The sequence below is a fragment of the Thamnophis sirtalis genome, unplaced genomic scaffold (assembly GCF_051295495.1).
Source record: "Thamnophis sirtalis isolate CommonGarterSnake01/CBP01778 unplaced genomic scaffold, rThaSir2_p1.2 scaffold_2, whole genome shotgun sequence".
Taxonomy (NCBI): Eukaryota; Metazoa; Chordata; class Lepidosauria; order Squamata; family Natricidae; genus Thamnophis; species Thamnophis sirtalis.
In genome coordinates this window covers 112,586,299-112,610,216 of record NW_028261382.1, presented here as the reverse complement: position 1 = coordinate 112,610,216, position 23,918 = coordinate 112,586,299, and the positions used below count along the sequence as shown (strand labels likewise).

Genomic DNA, 23,918 nt, shown 5'->3' with positions numbered 1-23,918 from the left:
TGTGACCACGGGGACGTTACAAAGGTTGTTGGTGCAAGAACCGGTCATAAGTCACTTTGTCAGTGCTTTGAACTTTGAACATTTGCTAAATGGATGGGGGCAGGGTGGTGGCTACCCCTATATGGTTTTATTGTTTTATTTGTGAAATGCCCAAATTCATGCAAATATTATAGGTGGTACAGAAATTTGACAAATAAATACGTAAAGATAAGAAATCATCAATGATACATTTTTCAAAGATTCTCCAAGAAAATAAGAAAGGATCAGGCCATCTTAAAAAAGCAAACACATTATTTTATTACATTCTCCTTCAAGGATTAAAAAAAAACAACAACTCATGAAGCTGTTTTTCGGGGTTCTTGTAATGATACATTTGTGACTCAGGAGAACAAGTGCCCTGACAATCTAAATCAGGGGTCACCAACCTTTTGGACTTCAGGGACTACTAAATTCATAATTTTAAATCTCGTGGACCACTAATATGAACCGGGCGTGCGTGTGTGGCTAGGTGGTCATGTGACTGGGTGGGCGTGGCCAACTCGATGTCACTCACATTGAAGGGCATCTTGCCAGCTTCTACTCGCCCCTCCCCTCGTAGCTACTCCATGCCTGCCCACCTGGGCTCTTTAGGGCCCCAACAGGAAGCAGTTGCTGGAGCTAGGAAAGCCACCATGAGAAAGAGTTGGCAAAACAGCTCAGTTCAAATTGGATCTGACTGAGAAGGAGGCTCAGCAGAAGCACCTCACTGAGGACTACGAACATAGGTTTTCCAAGCAGAGGGAAGACCTGCGGGAGTGCAAGGCCAGGTACCAGCGCCTGGAGGCTCAGTGGGATGAGATGGTCAGTCAGTTCCAGGCCATGATGCAGTCCGACTGGAACAAAATCCTCCGGCTCTTCGCCACTAGTGGCGCTTCCCTCCAGCCTTCGCCAAAAGCCTCGCACAAGGAGGCTGAAGCAGACCCCAAGTCGGAATTTCTGCCCCCCCCTCTGCCCCACACAAAAAGACCCTGAATGGGGGAGACTCTGTGCAGCAACACAAATGTTCATTGCATGAATCCGGTCCAGGGGCCGTAGTTTGAGGACCCCCGATTTAGTGCAATATAAAAAATGCAAATAAACTTTCTGCAGACCACCAATTTTTTCTCATGGGCCACCAGTGGTCTAAATAAATAGCCAAATCACATTAAAAAGTGTTATTATTTTGGAACAACCCATAGCTTCTTAGGAAGTGTGCCACGCTCCCTCCCACCTCAAAAAGGAGCCCTCAGATTTATTTATTTTTTACCTCTTTCAAAATGAATTCAAACTGGGCTGTATCCAGGAGGAGCTGGAAAAGAATCCTGGGATTGAATCTGGAGTCAGTGAGAACTTGGTCTTTTATCTGGCGGAGACGCTTGTTATTTGGATCATAAGCTGAGGAGGGAAGGAAAAACAGGGTGTGCTTTTTTTTCTTTTTTAACAGAGATAGCAAATTATTTTAAATCATTATTATAACTGAACTTGTCCCAAAAGTGGTTTTTTTCAAGAGGCAGCTGGACTTTCTGGGTTTTTTTTTTGGGAAGACGTTTTGCTTCCCATCCAAGAAGCATCTTCAGCTCGGGCTGGATGGTGGGAAACCATTTCCCACTATTTCCCATCATCCAGTCAGAGCTGAAGAAGCTTCTTGGATGGATGAGAAGTGAAACGACTTCAAAGAAAAACCAGTTGCCTCTTGAAAAAAAGCACCTTTGGGACAACCGGGACCTGGATGACTGAGGGTCTCCATAGACATATATAGTAAGTGAACTTGTGTTAAGGTATTTAATAGCTGGGACAGCAAAGGGTACAACGGTCTAGGACACACAGTTGCGTTGATTGGTTGGAGTATGGGCTCCGGCATGAGACAATCTATGTCCAGGATGGTGAACTGGTAGCACACGGAGCCATTTTTCAGGGCACGCGAGGCATTGCCCTGTCAGCTGGCCAGCGTGCCAGCTGAGTTCAGCTTTGTTAAAAGTCATTTTTCACCCTCCCCAGGCTCCAGAGGCTTTATAGGAGCCTGGGGAGGGAGAAAAGAGCCTCCCCACCCACTCCCGGAGGCCCTCCGGACACTTCAGGAGCTTAAAAAAAACAGCCCTATGGGCAAAGCGGAAGTTCAGGAAGGGACTTCCGGTTTGCTCATAGGGTTGGTTTAAGCCCTCCAGAGGCTTCAGGGACCTTCAGGAGGCTTCCCTGAAGCCTCCGGAGTGCTTAAACCGACCCTACGAGCAAACCGGAAGTGACTTCCGGTTTGCTTGTAAGGTCATTTCTTGCCCTCCGGAGGCTTCAGGGAAGCCTCCTGAAGGTCCCTGAAGCCTCCAGAGGGCCTCCTGACGGGTGTGGGAGGCTCTTTTCACTCTCCCCAGGCTCCTATAAAGCCTCTGGAACCTGGGGAGGGGAAAAAAAGCATGCAAAAAATGGGGGGAGTGCCTCTCATGTGCACATGTGCACTGGGGGGGGGCACGTGTTGCATTATGGGTGCATCATGCCCGCACACGACCCCCCCCTTTATGGCACGCGAGCCAAAAAAGGTTCGCCATCGCTGACCTATGTTGTGATTGGTTACTGGATGTAAAGGGGGAGTTCCCCCTTTTTCCCCACCTGTTTCTTCTGTGTGCTCTGTATGCTGTTCTGTGATTTACTTGACGAATCACCTAATGATATAGTGCTGTGCCTATCTTGTCTGCTCTAAATATAGGTGTTAACTACATTTATTTATATAAAACTACAAGTTTGTCTGCCTCCATTTGGACGCCAGCTGCCTAATTAATTCCCTCACATCTTGAAACTGGCATCACATTTTTCAGCAAGAGCAATAGTTTCCGTTCCCTTGAAAAATTCCAAATGGGGTTTGTGTGGGTTTTTAAAGATATACGCATCCTGAATATGGAAACTGCACATGAATTACAGATCCCTCCACTTACAGCCACAATTGGGCCCAGAATTGAGGGGAATTTGACAAGGGACTGTCTCTAAGTAAAGCAGTGATGGCTAACCTTTTTGTCATTGTGTGCCGACCCACGTGCGCCTGACCCCCCCTTGCGCATGCATGCAACCCCTCCATGCCCCCTTTTGGACCTAGTATGCCTCCCTGTAGCCTCCTGGGAACAAAAATGGGCTATTGGGGGGGAGGGGGGCTGTGCTGCACTCCTGGCTCCCATGCATGCGTGTGTCTCTTGCATGTACCCCACCTCCCGTGCATGCCCCAAAATCAGTTGGCCGGTGGGAGGCGCACATGCATGCGCGTGGAGCTGAGTTGGGGGCGGAGTTGAGCTGTGGCACCCATACCATAGGTTCGCCATCACGGAACTAGGGCATGAAAAGGTGACTTGCAAACTTCCCTTTTCTAGATGAATTCTCCATCCTTATTCTAAAACAAGCCATCATCGCCTCTTACCCAAGTCTGCAGTATGAAGCATCAGCCAACGGATGGCCACGTTGCAGTCCCTTAAGCAGTTCATCAGTTTCGGGATGTTGTCAAGCACCATCTCTTCTCTTAAACAACCTTCTTTCAGAAATTGCTGCACTTGAGTATGAACACGCTCAGTGACGGCAGCAGCTCGGCTGGCCTTCGAAAGCAGAAAGCAAAGCATTAGCATTAACAGAGGAATAGCAAAGCCCTAGGGATGAAATGGACATTTCAGAACTTGTGGGCAAAGGCTAAACTACATCTCCCAGCATCCTTCATGCTTGGCTAAATTGTCTAACAGACCTGGGGAGATGTAGTTTGCGATACCCAGAGAGTAACAAGTGCATACTCCTGGTAAAAATGTTACTAACCAAAACTATTAAAATTCTTACGTTTTTAAACACAAGATTTAATATTACTGCTGTTTCTAAATAACCCTTACTTTACAAAATATAAAAAGTGCAGATGTTCAAGATATTCCAATGGAACAAGTTACTATCCAATTTATGAAGAAATCTATCATTGCCAATTTTCCCTGTCAGGATTTGGAAGTTAATTCTGGAGAAGTTGCTTTGCAAGTTTCCTTTCTAATCAGCAATCTGTTTGCAGTTGTTCTCAAAAAGTAAAACAGGGGCAGATCTGGTTAGTGCTTAAGTGAGATCTATTAGTACCAGGCAATCTCAACTGTAGGTGATTGTACACAGAAATTTAAGGGATTAGGTCTACAGAACAGGAGGATTTATTTTAATGAATTCCTCCGCTTTTATTTCTGCTCTGCCATGGAAGGGACTCTTCAGTAGGATTAGCATTGTTCAGATTTAGTATTTATTTGCCTGGAGAGTTGAAATGTATCCTAGGAGAAGGAAGTGTCCAATCACTTTTGTCCTGCTGCTAAGCAAGCCACAGATTTTCCATGAAGTCATCCGTCCTTGAATTGGACTAAGAGGAGAGAGTGGCTACTTCTTGTGAATTATAAGCAAGAACATTTGACTGAAGGTTGCTAATGAATATGCCACAAGGGAACAAATGGTCACAGGAGTTTTGCAAGTCCGCAAAGGGTGCAAAAGTGAATTCTGACATCTTGTCCGGCTTCCTGCATTAAATTTCAGCCACAGTCAATCACACTATGGATCTAGGCATCTATTATTCTTCCTCAAAAGGTGGGCTGAGACCTTCCTTCCTCCCTCCCATTTTAATGATTTTCTCTTAAAGTTATTCTTAAAGATCCATCTCATCCTGGGCACCCTTTTTTTTGAACTATTACCATCTGGCAGACGGTACCAGGATAATAAAAACAAGGACAAATAGGCTGAAAAAACAGTTTCTATCCCAGGGCAGTAACTATATTGAATTTTACGGTATGGTGCAATATTAATGCAATATATGGGGTTTTTAATTTTAATTATATAGAATGTGAAGGATGTGTGTTTTATGTTTTTATTTTTTTAGTTATAATATACACTGAAGTTGGCATTTAATTTTGTTGCATGATGTGCAATGACAATAAAGTAAACTAAACTGATGTACTTCTACAGTCACAGGAAGATCCCTCCACTTTCCCATTTAAATTTGCTATGCCCTCCTTCCTGACGAAGCTCAACATATGTGCAAATTGAGGTTGCCAAGGGTAACAAGATAGTAAAGCCTTAAGGTAAGAGGCCCTTAAAAAGCTCTACATTTAATGAGAAGATCACAAGTTGATAAGTTTAATGAAAACACTTAAATCAGATTCCAACCTAACTTCACTTACCCTGCTAAGCTCACATTTCCTTACCTGCTCCTTAACGTTGGAAAGATCCAATGTGTAGTTCAGGGCGGTTTTGGCAGCCTTATACGGCTCCCAGGCTTCTCCCAGATTGACCGATATTCCCATGTAGATGCTAATAACCTGTGAACAGAAGCCAAAGTCTCTGAAAACTCCAGTTGTCCAAACATTTATGGAGAAAGAAAACCATCAACACATCACAATTTACGTTTACATCTGGTGGGCTGCAAAGATGGCTAACTATGGTTGCAGAGTTAGCTATGATGGCTATGCATGACTTTAGAGATGGTTAACCATGGTTGTGGGTGTGACTAGCTGTGGTTGTGGATATGTTTAGCCATGGTTGTGGATGTGGTTAGCCATGGTTGTGGAGACAATTTAGTGGCTCTCTGGCAGAGAGAGTTTAAAACTAGTGGAAAATCAATGCTTGACATGGTCAGAGGTGGTATTCTGCTAGTTTGGACTGGTTCTCCTGAACTGATAGCGGAAATCGTGGGTGGGCCTATCTACTTGCCCTGGCTCTTTTTCATCCTATTTAGGGACATTTTTTGAGCAAAGTGCATGTGCGGCCAGCCGGGCGTATACGTGGATGGGGACAAATTTGTGAACTGGTAGGGAAGGTAAGTGAAAACCACCCCTGGACACGGTTGCAGATTTAGTTGTGGTTATGGCTAGCCATGATTGAAGACAATTATCTGGCCAGCTATGTAGCCAGTTAGCTATGGTTGTGGGGACACCTTAGTGGCGCTGTGCCAGGCAACATTTTAAGGCTAGTAAAGAACAAAGCTGCTTGGTCTTACTATTGTAGGAAACCGTACCTGGTTCAAAGCTACAACAATCCCAGAATTAATTAAGCGTCAAAGGCCCAGTGAACTCTCAGATATCTAGACATGGATTTTGAATGGGTAAAGGGGGGCATGGAATTATCCTCACTGGCTTTGCCTGGCTCTCTTGTATTCACCCCAAGGGTCTGAAATGATGATGAAGCAAAAACTTATGGGCAGCCTTGGGAGTGGGTTGGCAAATGAGGAAAAATGACCACACAAACATTATCATGCAAACAGCATTGTCATACACTTAGATTGGACATCAAGACAGTGATGCAAAGGGCAGCATGATCTTATGTGATATAATTTGAGCATCCCTGAAATTTGCAATAATATAATGTAATATAATATAATATACATAATATAATATAATATAATACAAAATAATATAATATACTGTAATATAATATAATGTAATATAATGTAATATAATATACATAATATAATATACTGTAATATAATACAATGTAATATAATATAATGTAGAGTAGAGAGGCGTCTGCCCGCGCGCTGGCAAGCCGAGGCTTGAATAAGTGGCGCGGAGCACAGCAGAAGGCAGGTGAGGTGAATTTAAATTGAAATCCTTGCTGAAGCTTTGCTGAAACTAAAAAAACTCCTGAATTTCGGATAGAAGGGAGAGAGGAAAAAACACTCCGTTCAGGCCGAGATTGAGGTTAATCTGGTGGCCACAGGAACAGCAGGAGGTGTGGCTTCCAAAGATTTCCTCAATCTCCAATAGGCAAGCAGATTTGGTTAATACCCATGGTTACTCCTCCCACACCTTCTCTTCGGAAACTAGCTTTATTTGGCCAAGTGTGATTAGACACACAAGAAATTTGACTCTGGTACAGAAGCTTTCAGTGTACATGCAAATCAATAGAATCATCATCATCCCAATAAGAATAGTAGTAAAGAAGATGATAAGATAGTAATAATATGATATGGATAAATATAAATACTTATTAGACAGTACTGGGAGGATGAGATGTTGAGCAGTGTGTTGGCAGGAGGGGAAAATCTCTCCTTCTGTCTACTTGTTTTGGCATGCAATGCCCCCACAGTGGCTTCCCGAGGGGAGGAGTTGAAACAGTTCATGCCCAGGATGTGAGATATTGAGGCAAATTGATCATTAATAGCATCTCCAACCATATATTTACCCAGTTGTCTGGAAAATATTTATCTACTATTTCTCTCATCTTGGCTTGTTGGGTGTGAAGGATGGAGGGGTCGAAGTAAAGCGTCACGTACAACATAGCTGCCTGCGTCGCCAGAGCTGTGCTGCGATGTTCCGGCAGTGGATATGCAGAAACCTGAGAAGGGAACAGAGGGAAAGGGCAATTTATGAGCCTGCTGGCCATTTCCCTACTTCTCCCCCACCCCTGGGCCATGTCCAGCCAGAACTTACCTGGTTGTAGATATCATCTGACCTCAAGCGGCCAATCACCATGCTGATAAATATTTTGTTGATGGGCACCCTGCTGAAGTAACTCTCGGGATAGTTTGCGGGCCTTTTAGCTCCGGGTTGACTTGAATACCCCGTGCTCCGAAGCAGCTTACATATATCATCCATATTGGAGTCGGCAGAGCGAGCAGCACTGGATGGGGCATGATAAGCACAGGTCACCAACAGAGGATCTTATCGAAGTACAAGTAGTCCTTCACTTACGACCAGTCATTTAGCGACTGTTCAAAATTATGATCGATCCTGAAAAAGCTACTTATGACCTGGATTTAGAGTTCTGACATCCACTCCCACCTTGCAGTTTTATATGACTGCATTTTAGGTGCTTGGCAAACATCTTACATTTACAACCATTTGCTGTGCCCACAATTTAAAATATTTTTGAAATAAACTAGCGTTTACTTCGTTTCCAGAAAAAATTGCCCCGTGTTGAACAATTATTCATTAATGACTACGGTACTTGGATAATGACTATCACAAAAAAGATAATAAAGATCAGATTCGGTCACATAGGGACCCACTTTCTGAACAGTCACAACTTAAGACTTAAAAAATTGTGGGCTCTGTTACAATTGTAAGTTGAGGATTACCAGTACAGTAAAAGGATAAACTTGCAATTCGTTTGATTTGATATGAAAATTGTTTTTCTCCCTCGTTCCAGGATATTTTTTTTTCAAATTCTCAATTTGACTTTGAGCCCTGGTCTTTCATGGAAGCATTAGCCAGACCAGACTTTACTTATCTTCCAAGGCCAGAAAGATGGGTCTCGATGTTGCAAAGTAGGTTGGCATCAATGAGAAAGTGTTTCTCCACCTTGGGAACTTTTAAGATGAATGAACTTCAACTCCAGAATTCCCCTGCCAGCCATGCTAACTGGGGAATTCTGGGAGATGAAGTTCACACATTTTAAATCTTTGACAGTTGAGAAGCACCGGAGAAAGACTTTCCTTTAAAGGCATTGCAAATGATTCTTAAAACAAGTATATTGATGCAATCAATATAGTAGTTGAGTTTGCAAAGAAATAATCAACCACAAAATAGCCAATTGATCATACCCTGAATCAGAGATGTTATACCTGTATCGATAATAGGAAACAAGCATTCTCTCTCGGACTTCCCCTTCAATTTTCTGATCAATGACAAGGAGCATGACACCATACAAATAAAGGGCTTCACACTGCAGCAAACAAGACAGACAGACAGACAGAGAAATTCATAGTTAAAACTGCAAGGATATTAAGCAAAGTGTGTGATTTCCTGTTACATCAAACTCATTACAGTGTTCTCTGTTATAGAAATTTTGTGATGTGTTTAATTACTATTTTCTAATTCTTCGGTGAAAGCAGTTTGGTGTAGTACTGAAGGAATCAGGTTAGAAACCAGAAGATGAAATGATTAAAATATCTAAAAAACAAACTACAGTAAATAAATATTGCTGCATGGTTAGAGTAAGCTTACCAATAGCTGTTTTCCATCCTCATTCAGCAGCACTGTTTCCAAAGTTTGCTGAATGTAAATCCCTTCATTGAGATCATCCAGATATCTAGAAACAATAAGAATGAAATAAAAATTAATCTTCTGCAGAGGTGAATGTTAGCAAAACCTCATGTTTATATACAGATTTATTCCCTTCTTTAATTGGGCTTCCAAACCCTTTGACATCAATTCTTTCCAAAGTTCCTTTGCATCCAAAAGAATAAAAAGCTGATGCAGTCGAAAAGAAGAACAGGTAGCTGTAAAACTCATTATCAGGATGTCAGTTACGGCTTTATATCCAAAGGATCTCATTGAATTTTATTTAGTTGTGTGGCATGTTAAGAATTGTTGCTCACTATCAAGCTATCTTGGAGGTGTGTCTCTCTGACACCCCCAAAAGCTACTTATGACCCAATTCTGGAGTTGCGCACATCCCCATGGTCACATAACTGCATTTTGGGTGCTTGGCAACCAATTCATCTTTATGGCTGATTGCAGTGTTGCACAGAAGCATAATAACTTATGTTTTTTTCTGACCTTTTTGACTTTTAGCAAAAAAATATCCATTGGAACATACTGATTTGTTTCCAGAACTGTGGTGTTTGATTAATGACTGCCCTAAAAAAAAAGTCGTAAAATCAAGTCCGGTCACGTGGGTGCCTCAACTTACGACCATCATAACTTACAACAGAAATTCCAGACTCCATTACAGTTGTAAATTGAAGATTACCTGTACTAAAGTATATTGCAAGTTTAAAAAGACTAATGTCAAAATTTAATGTCACATTTTTACATCAGTATCTTATTAGCTCTATCATATAACAGAAACATTGAGGAAAACTCTGAAAGGGCATCTGCATATATTCTCTTACACTTTCCCCCCCCTAATTTAATTATTTACTTAATTTAAATTTCAAATCTGACAAATATATTAGGGCTGGTAATCCTGGACAAATAATTTGAGATCATGCCATCTTCTTTCCAATTTTTAAAATAGTTTATGTCAAACATTTTGCTCCATATATGAGTGAATTCATATTTACAAATTCGGAATGTTGTATGTGTGTGGAATTCTGCTGTTTTTCTGTTGTGTCCTGAAAAAAATCTGAAATCTAAGCCATAATGACTTAATTATATTTCACATAATCACAAGCTATTTCCTTGGCTGTAATACATATTCTGTTCCAAATCAGTTGCTGCTATTTCAATTGCATGCCCAACTGCTTACCTGCTTAAATCAACAATATATTTATGAACACTTTGGAAAGCCAAATAAAATCTGGTTAAAATTTCTATGTTGTTTTCACGAAATTCATCATCTAAATCTTGCAGTTCAGGTTTGGCTTCTAGTTTCCCTTCACACAATTCAGGCCCCTAAGATGGGGGGAAAATCAGGAACAGAATTAGTATGTTTGGGATAGAACACTAATCATTTAATACTTCCTTCATTAAAAAGGTAAAGGTTCCCTTGCACCTATGTGCTAGCCGTTCCCGACTCTAGGGGGTGGTGTTCATCTCCGTTTCAAAGCTGAAGAGCCAGCGCTGTCCGAAGACATCTCCATGGTCATGTGATCAGCATGACTAAGTGACGAAGGCGCAGGGAACACTGTTACCTTCCCACCTGTTTTTCTATTTGTATTTTTTACGTGCTTTCGAACTGCTGGTTGGCAGAAGCTGGGAGAAGTTGCAGGAGTTCACTCTGTTACGCGGCACTAAGGGTTCGAACCGCCGAACTGCCAACCTTTCTGATTGATAACTTTAGCTTCAGTATAACACAATTCTTACTTTGAAGTAGCTGAAATCAAATATGATATCTCCATATTTTTGTTGATCGCTTTTGTCTTTGAGGCGGAATACAGGAGGGACAAATTCGGACAGTCTCAGCAATTCAGCAATGATAGCATTTCCACAAGACACGATCCGAAGAATGGCTTGTCCACAAAGATTATTTTCCGCTAAGAAGTCCAACATGGCGAAGAGGAAGAAGGTCGTATTTTTTCAGTGCAGGTTTATACAGTTGTCAAAATAATCTGAAGAAAAATCCTTTGCAATTCCTCCATTACATTCCTGAAAAAGTCATTAACCACAGAAAGAACATTTTAATGTTGTTTTTTCATGCTACAGTTTTATTATTATTATTTCAAACTGAAGGTTGAATTTTGCAACATTTTTACTGCAGAAGATAATTTAAAAATTCTATTTGGAAGTAAATGTAGACCTCAGGATACAGCAGTTTGGGACAAGGATTTAAAGATTTATCCAGATTCAGTTCCCCTAGGGCTGGGGTGGCACGCAGCCCTCTCGGTGGGCATGTGAGCATCGCCCCAGTTCAGTTCTGCTGCGCATGCCCGTGTACCTCCCGGCAGCCAGGTCTCTGCCGTGCATGCTTGGGGGCGGGGCACGCATGGGGGGGGCACATGCACAGGGGTAGGGCAAGTGCAGGGGCCCGCACATGCATGTGTGTGGGACGTGTGAGGGGTGCCTGTGCATTGCATTTTGGGTGTTCAGCTGCATGCATGTGCATTCATGCTCTCTTGCACGTGCTTTGGGCACTCAGTCATGTTCCAAAATTGTGCATGTGTTCGTGCCCACACACATAATGCAATTCCCCCTGCACACGACCTGCCACGCTCCTTCTGGGCCCTCTACACTTGTGTGTGACCCTTACGCGCCCTATTTTGGGCCTAGCAGGCCTCCCTCAAGCCTCCTGGGACCAAAAAAGGGCGGTGGGGGGACGCGCCACATCCCCGTGTTCCTCCCCTCCCTCTGTGCCTGCATGCGCAACTCCCCTGCACATGCGCGGGCATCTCCTGCATGCGCAACAGACCCGAAAATCAGCTAGCTGGCATGAGGCGCACATGTATGTGTGGTGGAATTGAGCTGGGCGACGGCTCACATGCCCGCAGAGAGGGCTCCGCGTGCCACCTGTGGGACACGTGCCATAGGTCCGCCATCACAACCCTAGGGTCTTTTTCTGGTTACAAAATGGTTCCATTCCTGTGTTGAGTGATGGTATAACACAGCTGGGCAAAATGTCTGCTTAATACAATCATTAAGAAGGAATAGAGTTATTAAAATGAGATTATTGATGAAGCCAAATAGAACCTTCAGGTGCCAGGCTAATATATCTTGGAGAAACCAAGTGCTACAGAATTTTTTTTCTTTAAAAAATCCATTACTCTCTCATGTGACTTACTTTCACAAAAACATGTTGTTCTCATGAAAATGAATCACAGCAGGAAGCTAGAAACATTTTGGTGATATGACGAGTTTTTTAAGAATTAAGAGTAACCATATAATTTTGAACTTGAAACCATTCTGATGAAAAAAAAACAATTGGATGGTTAGGGTGAATTGCAACTGTTATCAACAACATAGGGAAACACATTTCCATTTTCAATATAAACATTTAATTATTTTTTTTAATGAAATAAAACGTCTAGAAACTTAGGGTTTCTTTACAACGCTCGGCCATCAGTTAGGAGATTCAACTTCCTTGCTATCATTTTAAAACTTAATTTTTAAAGTGATATTTATGTCTTACATTTTCACTCTTGGAGATCATAGCACCCTTGCAAGGTAGGCCAGACTGTCAATGACAACTGAGCTGGGCTCCAAAATGACTTTGCCTTGAATTAACTAATTTAATTTAATCTAATTTAATTTATTTAACAAATACTATTGATTAGGCCCTTTATTAAAGGCCAGGCAGAATTATAAGAACTCACACTTACAGTTCTTTTTATAGATTTTTAAACTGCTTTTAATTGCATTTTAATGCTTTGAATGTAGCTAAATTGTTGCATTATTAAATTAGGCACACCTTGACGACCCACGGACCACTTCACCACTAAACTGTAATGTACTATATTGTCTTGTTCTGTTCTGTTGCATTTTATTTTCATGTTTTAATTTTTAATTCTGGCTTGTAATGGTAATAAAAATTTGACTAACGCTTCTGCTTTTTAATTGTATCGATCGCTTGGTTTTTTTTAGCTAAACCCTGTGCGCTGCCCAAATTCCAATATGAAATGGGCAGCTATATAATAAATTTGATAAATAAATACATTTTTATTTGATAAATAAATACATTATCAAATTACCGAGAATAACACTCAATATTTGATCATGAATTAACAATTGCACAAGAGTATTTCTCGTACCGGACTTACTTTCTCTCCTCCCCTCCTCCTGCAGAGAGGAAGAGAAGAGATGGACGGAGACTTCTTTCTCTTTGGCTCCCCTTATCAGACCCGCGAGTCAGGTCAGGACCCGCGGGGTGCACGCAGTTCGTCAGAATGGGTGCAAAGTTCGAGTGCAAGCCGACAAGCAGTCAGCAAAGAGAAGAAACCGGGCCGGAAACCGAGGCGAAGCTGCAGACGGCCATCAAGACTAGGCAGGGCCGGGCGAACTTCCCTTCATCTTGGGTCACATGAGGGTTTGCGCGGTCATGTGAACAGGCGCCGGCGTATGAGAAGTCTCGCCGCCCTTCCGAGTCCTCCCGCCTTCTCTTGCAAGCATCTGAGCCAAGATTCAAAATAAGAGGAAAAGATAAAATAGAGTGTGTTTCCCCCACTCCCCAAGGAAACAGGTAAGGGGAAAAGGGATGCTTAGAGTAAATGCTGGTGAAAAAATTGCATCCAAGCCTCGCGCTTGATCCGCGCCCCGGATGAACCCGTTTCTTGCATTCACACGAATGCTTTCCATCCCCAGCTAGCAAAGGGGCTGACTTTGCCCAGGTCTCGGCTTTCGTGCAAGTTTGGGGAGCTTTGCTGGCTGTGTGGATGAAGTCATGATTTGGGGCGTGTTGTGCGAACGGAGCCAAGTTTTTTTTGGGGGGGGAGGGGGGGAAGAAAGCGGGGAGAGGTTTCATTTCTGAAAAAGATGCTGCTGTGGAATTCTGGGAGTTGAAGTCCACTCAACTGAAAGTTGCGTACTTAGAAAAAATATTGATTTGTATCCTGTAAATCAGTGTTTCTCAACCTTGGCAACTTGAAGATGTCTGGACTTCAACTCCCAGAATTCCCCAGCCAGCAAATGCTGGCTGTGGAATTCTGGGAGTTGAAGTCCGGACATCTTCAAGTTGCCAAGGTTGAGAAACACTGCTGTAAATCACCTATATGTAACTATCACCTAGCCTGACTAGGTGGCTCAGTGGCTAAGGCACTGAGCTTGTCGATCCGAAAGGTCGGCAGTTCAGCGGTTCGAATCCCTAGTACAGATACCCTGCATGAGCAGGGGGTTGGACTAGATGACCTCCAAGATCCCTCCCCTTCTGTTACTATCTCGCCTTTCAACAGGTTCCCTGTTGTGTTCAATGACAGTTTGGTTGAGTTCTAGCTCACCTCGCCTTTCCAAATTATTTTTTACTTTGTTGGCAAGTGGGTTTTTTTCTTCTTCAACCACACAATCAAGTGCTTGTTTTGTTGTTTGCTAAGCAAAGAAAACGTAAGCGTGCTACGTTTCAATAAGAATAATTCATAATCATTCAAGAGCTGTATTGGATCAAGCCAGCATTCTGGGTTAAAGACAAATGAAATGGGCGTTTATGAGAAACCATGATCTCAGGTCTATATAAAATCTCAAGTAGTATAAAAGTGAACCCATGGCTAGGTTCACTTCTGTTGCTAAAACATACTTGGTTTTGGTTTGGCATGATTGCCAATCAAATCTCTGGTTTAGCATGATATGCACCAAAGACAAATTCCTTGGCCAATAAAGAATTCTATTCTATTCTATGAGAATTCCAGGTACATTATTGTGCTTCATTCAGCAGGTGGCTCTCAATTTTAAGTGATCTTGTGTACACTCTTGTGTAGCTTCTCAAGAACAGTGTGAAGTGGCTGGTTTTTGCCATTGTCTGAGTCTAGCCTAGGGAATTTCTTAGTGGTCTAACCCTATGTAAGAATGACCTTGGGGGGTTGATGCTGTCTGAGGAATGGTCAGATAATAATAATAATTTCAAAAAGGAGAGTAGAATAGAATAGAATGACAGAATTGAAAGGGATCTTGGAGGTCTTCTAGTCCAACCCCCTGCTTAGGCAGGAAACCTTATACCATTTCAGACAAATGGTTGTCCAATCTCTTCTTAAAACCTTCCAGTGTTGGAGTACTCACAATTTCTGGAAGCAAGTTGTACCACTGATTAATTGTTCTAATTGTCAGGAAATATTTCCTTAGTTCTAGGTTGCTTCTCTCCTTGATTAGTTTCCATCCATTGTTTCTTGTCTTGTCTTCAGGTGCTTTGGAGAATAGCTTGACTGCCTCTTCTTTGTGGCAACCCTTGATATATTGGAACACTGCTATCATGTCACCCCTACTACTTCTTTTCATTAAAGATAAGAGAGAGCATAGCCCACAGTTATATAGTGGGTGGAGCAAGAAGAAACCCTTCCTAGTATTTCAGAATATAAAACAGATGGTGGGAGATTTGTACTTTCAGATTTGCAAGATTCTCTGAATGTACCCTTACAATAACTGAATTACCTTATCTAGTTATGTTCCTGGTCTGGTCTACCTGGTAAGGCTGACATAATTTTGCCATATCATGCTTAGTATGCAAGATTAATCGAATGCTGTCACCTTGTGAGATTTATTCAATAAGCAATAGTTGGATCAGGGCTTAGGGGGTCATTGCTTAGATACTCAGGTCCTGCTAAATTGCAGTGACATCTGTTTGACTCATTATTGCTATAGAAACTAAGCCCTGACCTCTTGCAAACATAGCTTAGTGTGGTATCTGATATGTCAGTATTTTCCATAAATTAACCAATGAGGAAACAACAGTCAGAATGAACAGGTAAAAAATTAGCAGCAGTTAAAATTATATGAGAGCAATAACATCATGTTAGTAAATATGGCACTTGTACTCCTATAAAATCCTAAATCTAGAATTGCCCAAGTTAGAGTTGGTTGTTATTATTATTACATGTGTTGTTATTAAATGTGCTTGACTTACAACAGTTTGCTTAGTGACAGTTCAAAGTTACAATGACACTGAGAAAACTGACTTATGACCATTTTTCACACTTATGACCGTTGCAGCATCCCCATGGTCATGTGATTTACACTTGGATGCTTGACAACTCACTCGCATTTATGACGGCTGCAGTGCCCTGGGGTCCCCCTTTGCGACCTTCTGACAAGCCGAGTCAAAGATTCACTTAACAGCCATGTTATAATTTAACAACTGCTGCGATTCACTTAACCAAGGTGGCAAGAAAAATCATAAACGGGGGCAAAACTCACTTCACAATTTTTTTTCACTTAGCAACATAAATTTGGGGCTCAATTGTGATCGTAAGCTGAGCACTACCTGCATTGGCCACCTATCTCATTTCGAAGTAACTCTTTTCAACTTCGTTAAATATAGATGCCGAGATTTCGACTGCTACTTTGGCACAAAGTTTTCAGACGGTATTCCCCCTCAGTAAGGGCATCTAACGAAACCAAGGGTGTATTTTTAGCTGTGGTTTTCTCTAACGGTTGAAAGAAAGATTCAGTTGTGTCGGGAGAGTTTTACACAGCTTTGCTTTTGTGTGCCAGTGAGGCCTGGTACTCATGCGCTGATTGGATTACTGCAGTGCGGTCTACATGGGGCTGCCCTTGAAGAGTATCCCATAGCTTCGGCTTGTGCAAAACGCACGGGTGTCGGCAATTCTAAGTGCTTCCAAACTGCACGAGTTAACACCTCTGCTCACAGAGCTGCATGGGTTGACAGTTTATTTCTGGCTCTCAAGATTCAAGATTTTGACCCCTAAAGCCCTTTATGGCCTAGTAACTAGGTTATTTGGCGGAACGGTTTTATCCTGGTTTCATCTGTTCATCCCCTCAGATCCAGCAAGAAAGAGAAGGGCCGTCTCTCTCAGGGAACGACACCTGGTGGGCCTGAGGAGGTGGGCCTTCTCTGCTATGGCGCCTGCCTAAGGCTGCTTCTAAAGCTTGGCCGTCTTTATTAATTTACGTCCATTTTTCCCCCTCACTCTGCTCCTTAACTTTAGTACTACATCTTGAAGATATCTTCCTTGGTGGAATTAAAATTGGAAGACCTGAGGCAAAACAGGCCATTTCTGCCCAATTGATACTTGGCCAAACACTTGTTGTGGCTTGGTTTGTTTACAATATTCTGAAACATACAGTACATGCGATACAATGAAATAGAAGGATGGGTTTATTTCTGGCCTGTTTTAATTCCGGGTTATGAATGGGAGAACATCAAGAAATCCTGGGACAGAAAGAAAAACCAGGAAGTTAAAAACTTGCTGGGAAAAGAAAGAAACTATTTCCATATTATTGCCAAGAAAATGTGAATGTATCCCCTTGGTTGTAGTAGTTGAGTCTGAATTGAAGCTATTATACAAAGAGAACTAAAAGTCTTTAAGCTTTGAAAGCTTAAAAGAATATATGTATGTATGTATGTATGTATGTATGTATGTATGTATATGTATGTGTATATATATATATATATATATATATATATATATATATATGTGTGTGTGTGTGTGTGTGTGTGTGTGTGTGTGTGTGTGTGTGTGTGTGTATATATATATATATATATACATATACATATACATATACATATACATATACATATACATATACATATACATATACATATACATATACATATACATATACATATACATATACATATACATATACATATACATATACATATACATATACATATACATATACATATACATATACATATACATATATATATATATATATATATATATATATATATAATGTATGCATGGTTTTGCCTTAAACAAAATAAGGAAAGAGAAAAAGTAATTCTTGGCTATACACAGAAAACAAGTTTGCATATTAATCCAAATATTGCAAACAACGTAACAAAATAGTGTGTGTGTGTGTGTGTGTGTGTATTGGATTAATATGCAAACTTGTTTTCTGTGTATAGCCAAGAATTACCTTTTCTCTCTCCTTATTTTGTTTAAGGCAAAACCATGCATACATTTTCTTTGAGAGAAAAGCCTATTTAAACATTCAGTTTCCATTTTTTATGTTTAAAACTGCTCACCAAATATACTTTAGAAGATTTAAATCCCCATCTTCCATTATTTGCAAAACACGGTGTTCATTTCTTTTTATTTATTTTCTTTTGTATATTTCATTATTCCGCTAGTCAGATGAAAGATTTTTCATAGCATCTATGGCTAAGGAGAAGAAAAACACCCCATAGTTATTAAAAACCATTACACCACTGCTTAAAATGAAACAGATCTCCCAATCAAAATGAAATAATAGCAGAAGTTTGAAAAGCGTTGAGAGAATATGTCAATGGGTGGTTGACTTAAAGCCAATGTTATTTGCTCTATATGCCTGCTACATAACCAGCTAATATATTAAATGACTGGGTGTTCAATAAAGTATATATACTGCGCATGATCCAATCTCATGTGGAGAAATATCATCATTGTGATATCACAAATAGTGCTTTGTCACCAGGCCTGGGCCTCCCTCAAAACTGAAGAGATGGCTCCATTATTGAGGTGGATACACTCACTTTCTCTATGCTGGAGTTTGGACATAATTTTAATAATATTTAATTTTATTTAAATATTATTTAAATAAATAGAAATATTTAAATATTTAATTTTCTAACACTGACTTCTTTCATATTTATATAATTGCTTTTATATATTCACCGTTTTACTTGGTTATACTACACAACAGAGTCACTTTCAGTGAGATGGGCAGCCATATAAATTCAATCAACAAACAAATGTCACATGTATATTTTGCCTCTCCACCTACCAGATGAACATGCAAACTTTCGTTGGGTAGGAGGACATTGAATATTTGCTTATTTTTGTGATTTTTTAGTTGATCTAAAAAAAAGGCTTGCCCTAAAGATGGACATTGATTGCTCCTTCAAAAATAGATTGAAATGGACAAGCCGGTTCATTTTTTTTTACAGACTGGGAAAATGGTATTATTTTATTTATTGGCTTACATTATTGAGCTTGCTTTCTGTTTTTTTGTTGTTAGTTGCGAAATCGTGTCCGACCCATCATGACCCCATGGACAATGTTCCTCTAGGTCTTCCTGTCCTCTACCATCCTCCGAAGTCCATTTAAGCTCACACCTACTGCTTCGGTGACTCCAGCCAGCCATCTCATTCTCTGTCGTCCCCTTCTTCTTTTGCCCTCAATCTTTCCCAGCATGAGGCTCTTCTCCAGTGAGTCCTTCCTTCTTATTAGGTGGCCAAAGTATTTGAGTTTCCTCTTCAGGATCTGGCCTTCTAAAGAGCAGTTGGGGTTGATCTCCTCTAGGACTGACCGGTTTGATCGCCTTGCAGTCCAAGGGACTCGCAGGAGTCTTCTCCAGCACCAGAGTTCAAAGGCCTCAATTCTTTGGCGCACAGCCTTTCTTATGGTCCAACTTTCACAGCCATACATTGCAACTGGGAAAACTAGAGGCTTGACTAGACACACTTTTGTTGGCAGGGTGATGTCATAGCTTTCCTCCCCAGAAGCATTAAAATATCCAGATGGGTCACATGCATGTCATAGAATAATAAAACATTATAGTAATAATCATTGTTTTTTTTTAGGACGCTTGATCAGAATGTCCGGACGCCCATTGATTTCCCTTAGTGGTGTGGATACATGTCTAACTTCTCTGAAAACCTGCAAGACCTACATAAACACCGGCATGGATATAACCACAAATGTGGCCCTTGATCTTGTGGAAAATCACAGTGAGTTCAGCTTTGGGATCTATTCTTTTTGCTTGTTTTTCAAAACTTTCAAGGTGTCTTGGGATCCTGCCATACGGGCTTCAGCCAAGTTCTTCCACGGTGTGATCCAACATGGACATCCATTTACCTACTTCAGCTGATTTTCTGTCAGCTTCAGCTTGGCTACCATGCAGCATAACAAACAAAATTTCTGATTTGCAATAGGAGTTTTGAGGACGAGCTGTTCTCCCTTGAAACCTGAATTTTAAGACCTTCATAAGATCCTTTCTCCCCGATTTCTTTCCATCTAGGTTCAGGGGATCAATACGTCCTTTCCAGCTGCTAAACTGCTTTTTATATAGGTGTGAGAGAAAGCAGTGAGTTACAAATTGTGCAATGCCATCTCCAGAGTGTTCAATTGTATTTACGTGAAGGGCAAATGCCATCTTTGAGAGCTAATTTTGGGGGTGCACATCACCCAATGAAAGTTCAGAAAGCTTGGAGGGTGAGGAAAACTAAGACCATTGATCTTCTCCTTTTCTGACAGTACCAGAAACAAAAATATTCGTATTATTTCGGGAAATGGCTGTAATTCAACACTGACTGTAGTTGCTTGCCTTTTCGGTGTAAAGCACCTTAATTCAAAAGGTGGTAGGTTATGTATTAAAAAGGGAAGAAGAACATATTAATATCAAATGGGGCAATAAAATAACTGATGGATATATGTAGCCCACATGCTCACTGAAATAAAATGGTTTTAAGAAAGGAAAGTTACAGTTCTGAGTTTGATAGTGGGAAACATAATTTGGGGCTGCTACCAAAATACCTGTCTTTCAACCCACACCCCTCTTAGATCACATGGAAACAGGACTTCCTCTTGAAGTTTAGACCAGATAGATAGATATACTTGACCTGAAGAAGGCCATGTTAGAATAAAAATAGCTTGTGGTTCAGCCCAGATGTTCAGCATCTTGTTCCAAATTCTGGAAATTTCTCTTAATTTTCATCTAGTCCTCTTCTCTGGGGCAATGTCTACGCCCTCTTTTATGCAACAACACTTCGATTTTTGAAGACTATTTTCAGATCTCCCCAGTTCTCTCTTCTATGGGCTAAGCATACCAAAATTTAACTGATCTAATGCCAAGATTTAAGATATATGTTATTTATTTTTATAATACTTCAGATAATATCATAACAGTAAGATCAGTTTAACCATAAATATTCACTGGACCAAAAAGAGGCTAGATAGCCGGCGGTGCTTCAGTTGGCAGACCTGCACAGATTTGAGACTTGAACTGGGTGGCTTGAAGTCCCTTCTAATTCTGTAATTGTATATTCATTTATTACATTTGTGTCCTGTTTATATCCACCATCAGAGCCCTGAAAAGTAGGTTGGGCGGCCAAGAAAATGATTGGCCCAAAGTCATTCTGCAATTTTCATGGTGAAGTACGGTGTTTCCTCAAAAATAAGACAGTGTCTTATTTTCTTTTGACCCCTGAAATAAGCGCTTGGCCTTATTTTTGGGGAGGTCTTACTACTTTTGAGGCGCAAGAAGCCCTTTAACCTCGGCCCGCGGCCCATGGATCAGCTGATCTAGAGAGGGCCGGAAATTCTGTCTCTGTTTCTGGCACACTCTTGCCAGCCATAGTGTCGCTGGGCCTGCTGCTCTTTTGCTGCTGCCACAAATGAAGGGGCGTGGTAGCTAGGGTTTGCGGGAGCGGCCTCTGTGAGGGGGTTCCTCATGGATGGCAGATGCATGTGTGTGGGGGGGGGGGCTTGGGACATGTCCCCTTCCTTTTCCCCTCAGGAAATGGCAGAGACCAGCTGCACATGTGGTTAAATATTTTAGGGGAGGGCTTATTTTCAGGGGAGGGCTTATTTTAGCACATGTGCTCAAAACCCCCAATTGGACTTATTGTTGTGACTCAGCAGCAGTCTTCTGTGAGTCTTTTCGGGATGCAAGTTTCACAATTCAGCTGGGGCTCGTTAGTGGGTCTTCAGGTGATAAAAGGACAGATGGTGCCACGCCTTGGTTGCAGGAGTCAATGTTCCTTGGTTCGTTCAACATTGATTGATCATCAGTCGTGGTTTATGTAAGATACACTTGGAAAAGTGCTTGGTTTTCTGTAACCCTGATTCAAGGATACACTTGGAGAAGTGCATTGCCGTAAGAGAGATTTGTTTTGTATTCTGTTATCTCGTCAGAGACTGTATTTATGTTATTTTTGGCTCGCAGCCAATCTGAGCTGAGAACTGATAAAGAGAGTTCCTTTTAAGTTGTTTGTCTGTCATCTGTTTAACGAGCGGAGAAGGGGAGACAGAACAGCTTATTATCCGGGAAGGTCTTATTTTCAGGAAAACAGGGTAGGAAGCTGAACATGGGTCTCTCTTGTCAAGATCCATGTCCCTAACCAATGCACTCTGCTGCCTCTCAAAGCTTTCTCTCTGCTTGACATCTCCCAGATAGTTCACAATTTTTTTATTCCCTAGGTGGTGTTGGGATTTGTAGTTTAATATTGTGGATGAAGTATTGTCCTTTGAACAACTATGGGAAAAGCATACCATAAGATGGCAGCAGAGACTTCATAACTAACTTATGAAGTTATTTGCGGTCATATTTCTGCTAAATGTTCTGCAGGTCCCTAGTATTGAAAGGCAAGAGGATTTAGGACCATGTCTTAAAGAAGGCATGAACAAAGAACTCCATTGTAAGAATTAACAGATCAAACTGGCCTTTTAAAATAAATTTAAATCAAGATTTTAGCATACCTTTCTGTACTGGGAATATCACATCTTCTTGCTTGGCATTGTCAGTTGAGATTCTCAATCTGTGTGCCAGTGATGGCATGCAAGTGATGGGGAAACAGTGATTCTCTGGATTAACAACTTTTAAATGTATGGATGTATGGAAATATGCACTTCTTAAAGTTGCTGAGATTAGGAAAAAGTGCTCTAAAAGTTATTGGAGCAACATCCAGTCAGCCAGTATAGTCATGATAATGGGAATTGTAGGACCACAGTTTCCTCTCATTTTCCTTGTGCTATTAAATCCTCCTTGGTAGGGCTGTTCAGTATAGCTGAAGCTGCTTTCAAGGTATAAAAATGCATAATGATATTTTAATTTTTGTGCAGGTTTGCCTGGCAATTTGCTCAAAGTCACTCATAAAAACAGTTTTGGGGGGGAGGAGTTAAATAAAATAATTATACATTATTAGCTCTAGAAGGTAGGCCAGGTTACAAAACCGATCCAGCAGATATTTCGGGAATTGTCCTTTTGCATAGCAATACTAGGGAACTGCAGGACATTTAACAGAGGCACATAAGATATAATAATAGATTCTACGAAGCCTATCCAAGTTTCTCTGTGTTGCATTTTATACTGAACAAGATCAAAGTGAGGTTATTTTGAGTTTCTTTCTTATGCTTCTGTCAGTCTCTGGACTGTTCAAATTCTTTAACAGCTCTCCTCTGTCTTCCTCAAATTAAATTCCTTTGTATAAATAGGCATTTTGTGACACAGAGTTGAAATCTACATCAACCAAGTAATTTTACCCGTAAGGATATGAAAAACCTGTCACTTTCACACAAACATCTATATTTGATTAAGGAATCCTTTTTTAACAAATCCAAATCACCACGGCCACCTTTTTCTACCTGATGCCCTTAAGAGCTTTTGAGATTCCCAACTTATGCACCTGGTTGGGAAATATGGGAAACAGTAGAGGCTGAATGAGGAAAAGCTGTCCAGTTGTTAACAAAAAAAGAAGGCTGTTTGTATCAAAAGCAGTTAATAGTTTGATATTTTGGTTATCAATATGGTATCGTTATGAGAAGCACAGCAATATTGTACATCATCAATCTTTATAATATAGATCTACCAGAGTCCTACTTACAGGAGCCTCTGTCTGGAGACAGATCTTATTTTTTCTTAGAGGAAGGGAGATAAGAACCAAACAATGATATGAGGGCTGATTTGGAAATATTTTGGCTACGAATGATCTTGTAGCTTCAAGGACACCAATCTCAAACATAGATATGCAAGGGCAACTAGTAATACAGAAAGATATGTAGGAATGTGGTGAGAGCCAATGGTGTGTAGTGGTTAAGGGATTGGACTAGGAGTGGGAAGACCGAGAAAAATTCCCTAAAATCCTCTCTCCATGTATAAATTTTTTAAAAAAATCTTCTGTTTTAACTATAGAAAGCTAAGTGTTTAAAATAGTGTTTATCCTAGTGTTGAGACTCTAGAAAC

At 40.9% G+C, this 23,918-nt stretch overlaps 2 protein-coding genes across 2 annotated transcripts in view; one reads left to right on the top strand and one right to left on the bottom strand.

Moving 5' to 3' along the window:
* Positions 1 to 13,363, bottom strand: part of WASHC5 (WASH complex subunit 5) — a 48,809-nt gene extending 35,446 nt beyond the window's left edge. The window contains exons 1-10 of the mRNA XM_087706689.1: positions 13,130 to 13,363; positions 10,743 to 11,024; positions 10,186 to 10,331; positions 8,940 to 9,024; positions 8,558 to 8,658; positions 7,425 to 7,614; positions 7,177 to 7,329; positions 5,202 to 5,315; positions 3,416 to 3,587; positions 1,286 to 1,413 (exon numbers count right to left, since the gene is read on the bottom strand). Of these exons, the coding sequence (XP_087562815.1) occupies positions 1,286 to 1,413; positions 3,416 to 3,587; positions 5,202 to 5,315; positions 7,177 to 7,329; positions 7,425 to 7,614; positions 8,558 to 8,658; positions 8,940 to 9,024; positions 10,186 to 10,331; positions 10,743 to 10,928 (1,275 nt within the window). The 5' untranslated portion in view covers positions 10,929 to 11,024; positions 13,130 to 13,363. The remainder of the gene's footprint in view (positions 1 to 1,285; positions 1,414 to 3,415; positions 3,588 to 5,201; positions 5,316 to 7,176; positions 7,330 to 7,424; positions 7,615 to 8,557; positions 8,659 to 8,939; positions 9,025 to 10,185; positions 10,332 to 10,742; positions 11,025 to 13,129) is intronic.
* A 52-nt stretch (positions 13,364 to 13,415) lies between these two features.
* NSMCE2 (NSE2 SUMO ligase component of SMC5/6 complex) overlaps positions 13,416 to 23,918 on the top strand; it is a 254,036-nt gene continuing 243,533 nt past the window's right edge. Inside the window, exons 1-2 of the mRNA XM_087706690.1 lie at positions 13,416 to 13,548; positions 19,540 to 19,686. Coding sequence (XP_087562816.1) covers positions 19,554 to 19,686 — 133 coding nt within the window. The 5' untranslated portion in view covers positions 13,416 to 13,548; positions 19,540 to 19,553. The remainder of the gene's footprint in view (positions 13,549 to 19,539; positions 19,687 to 23,918) is intronic.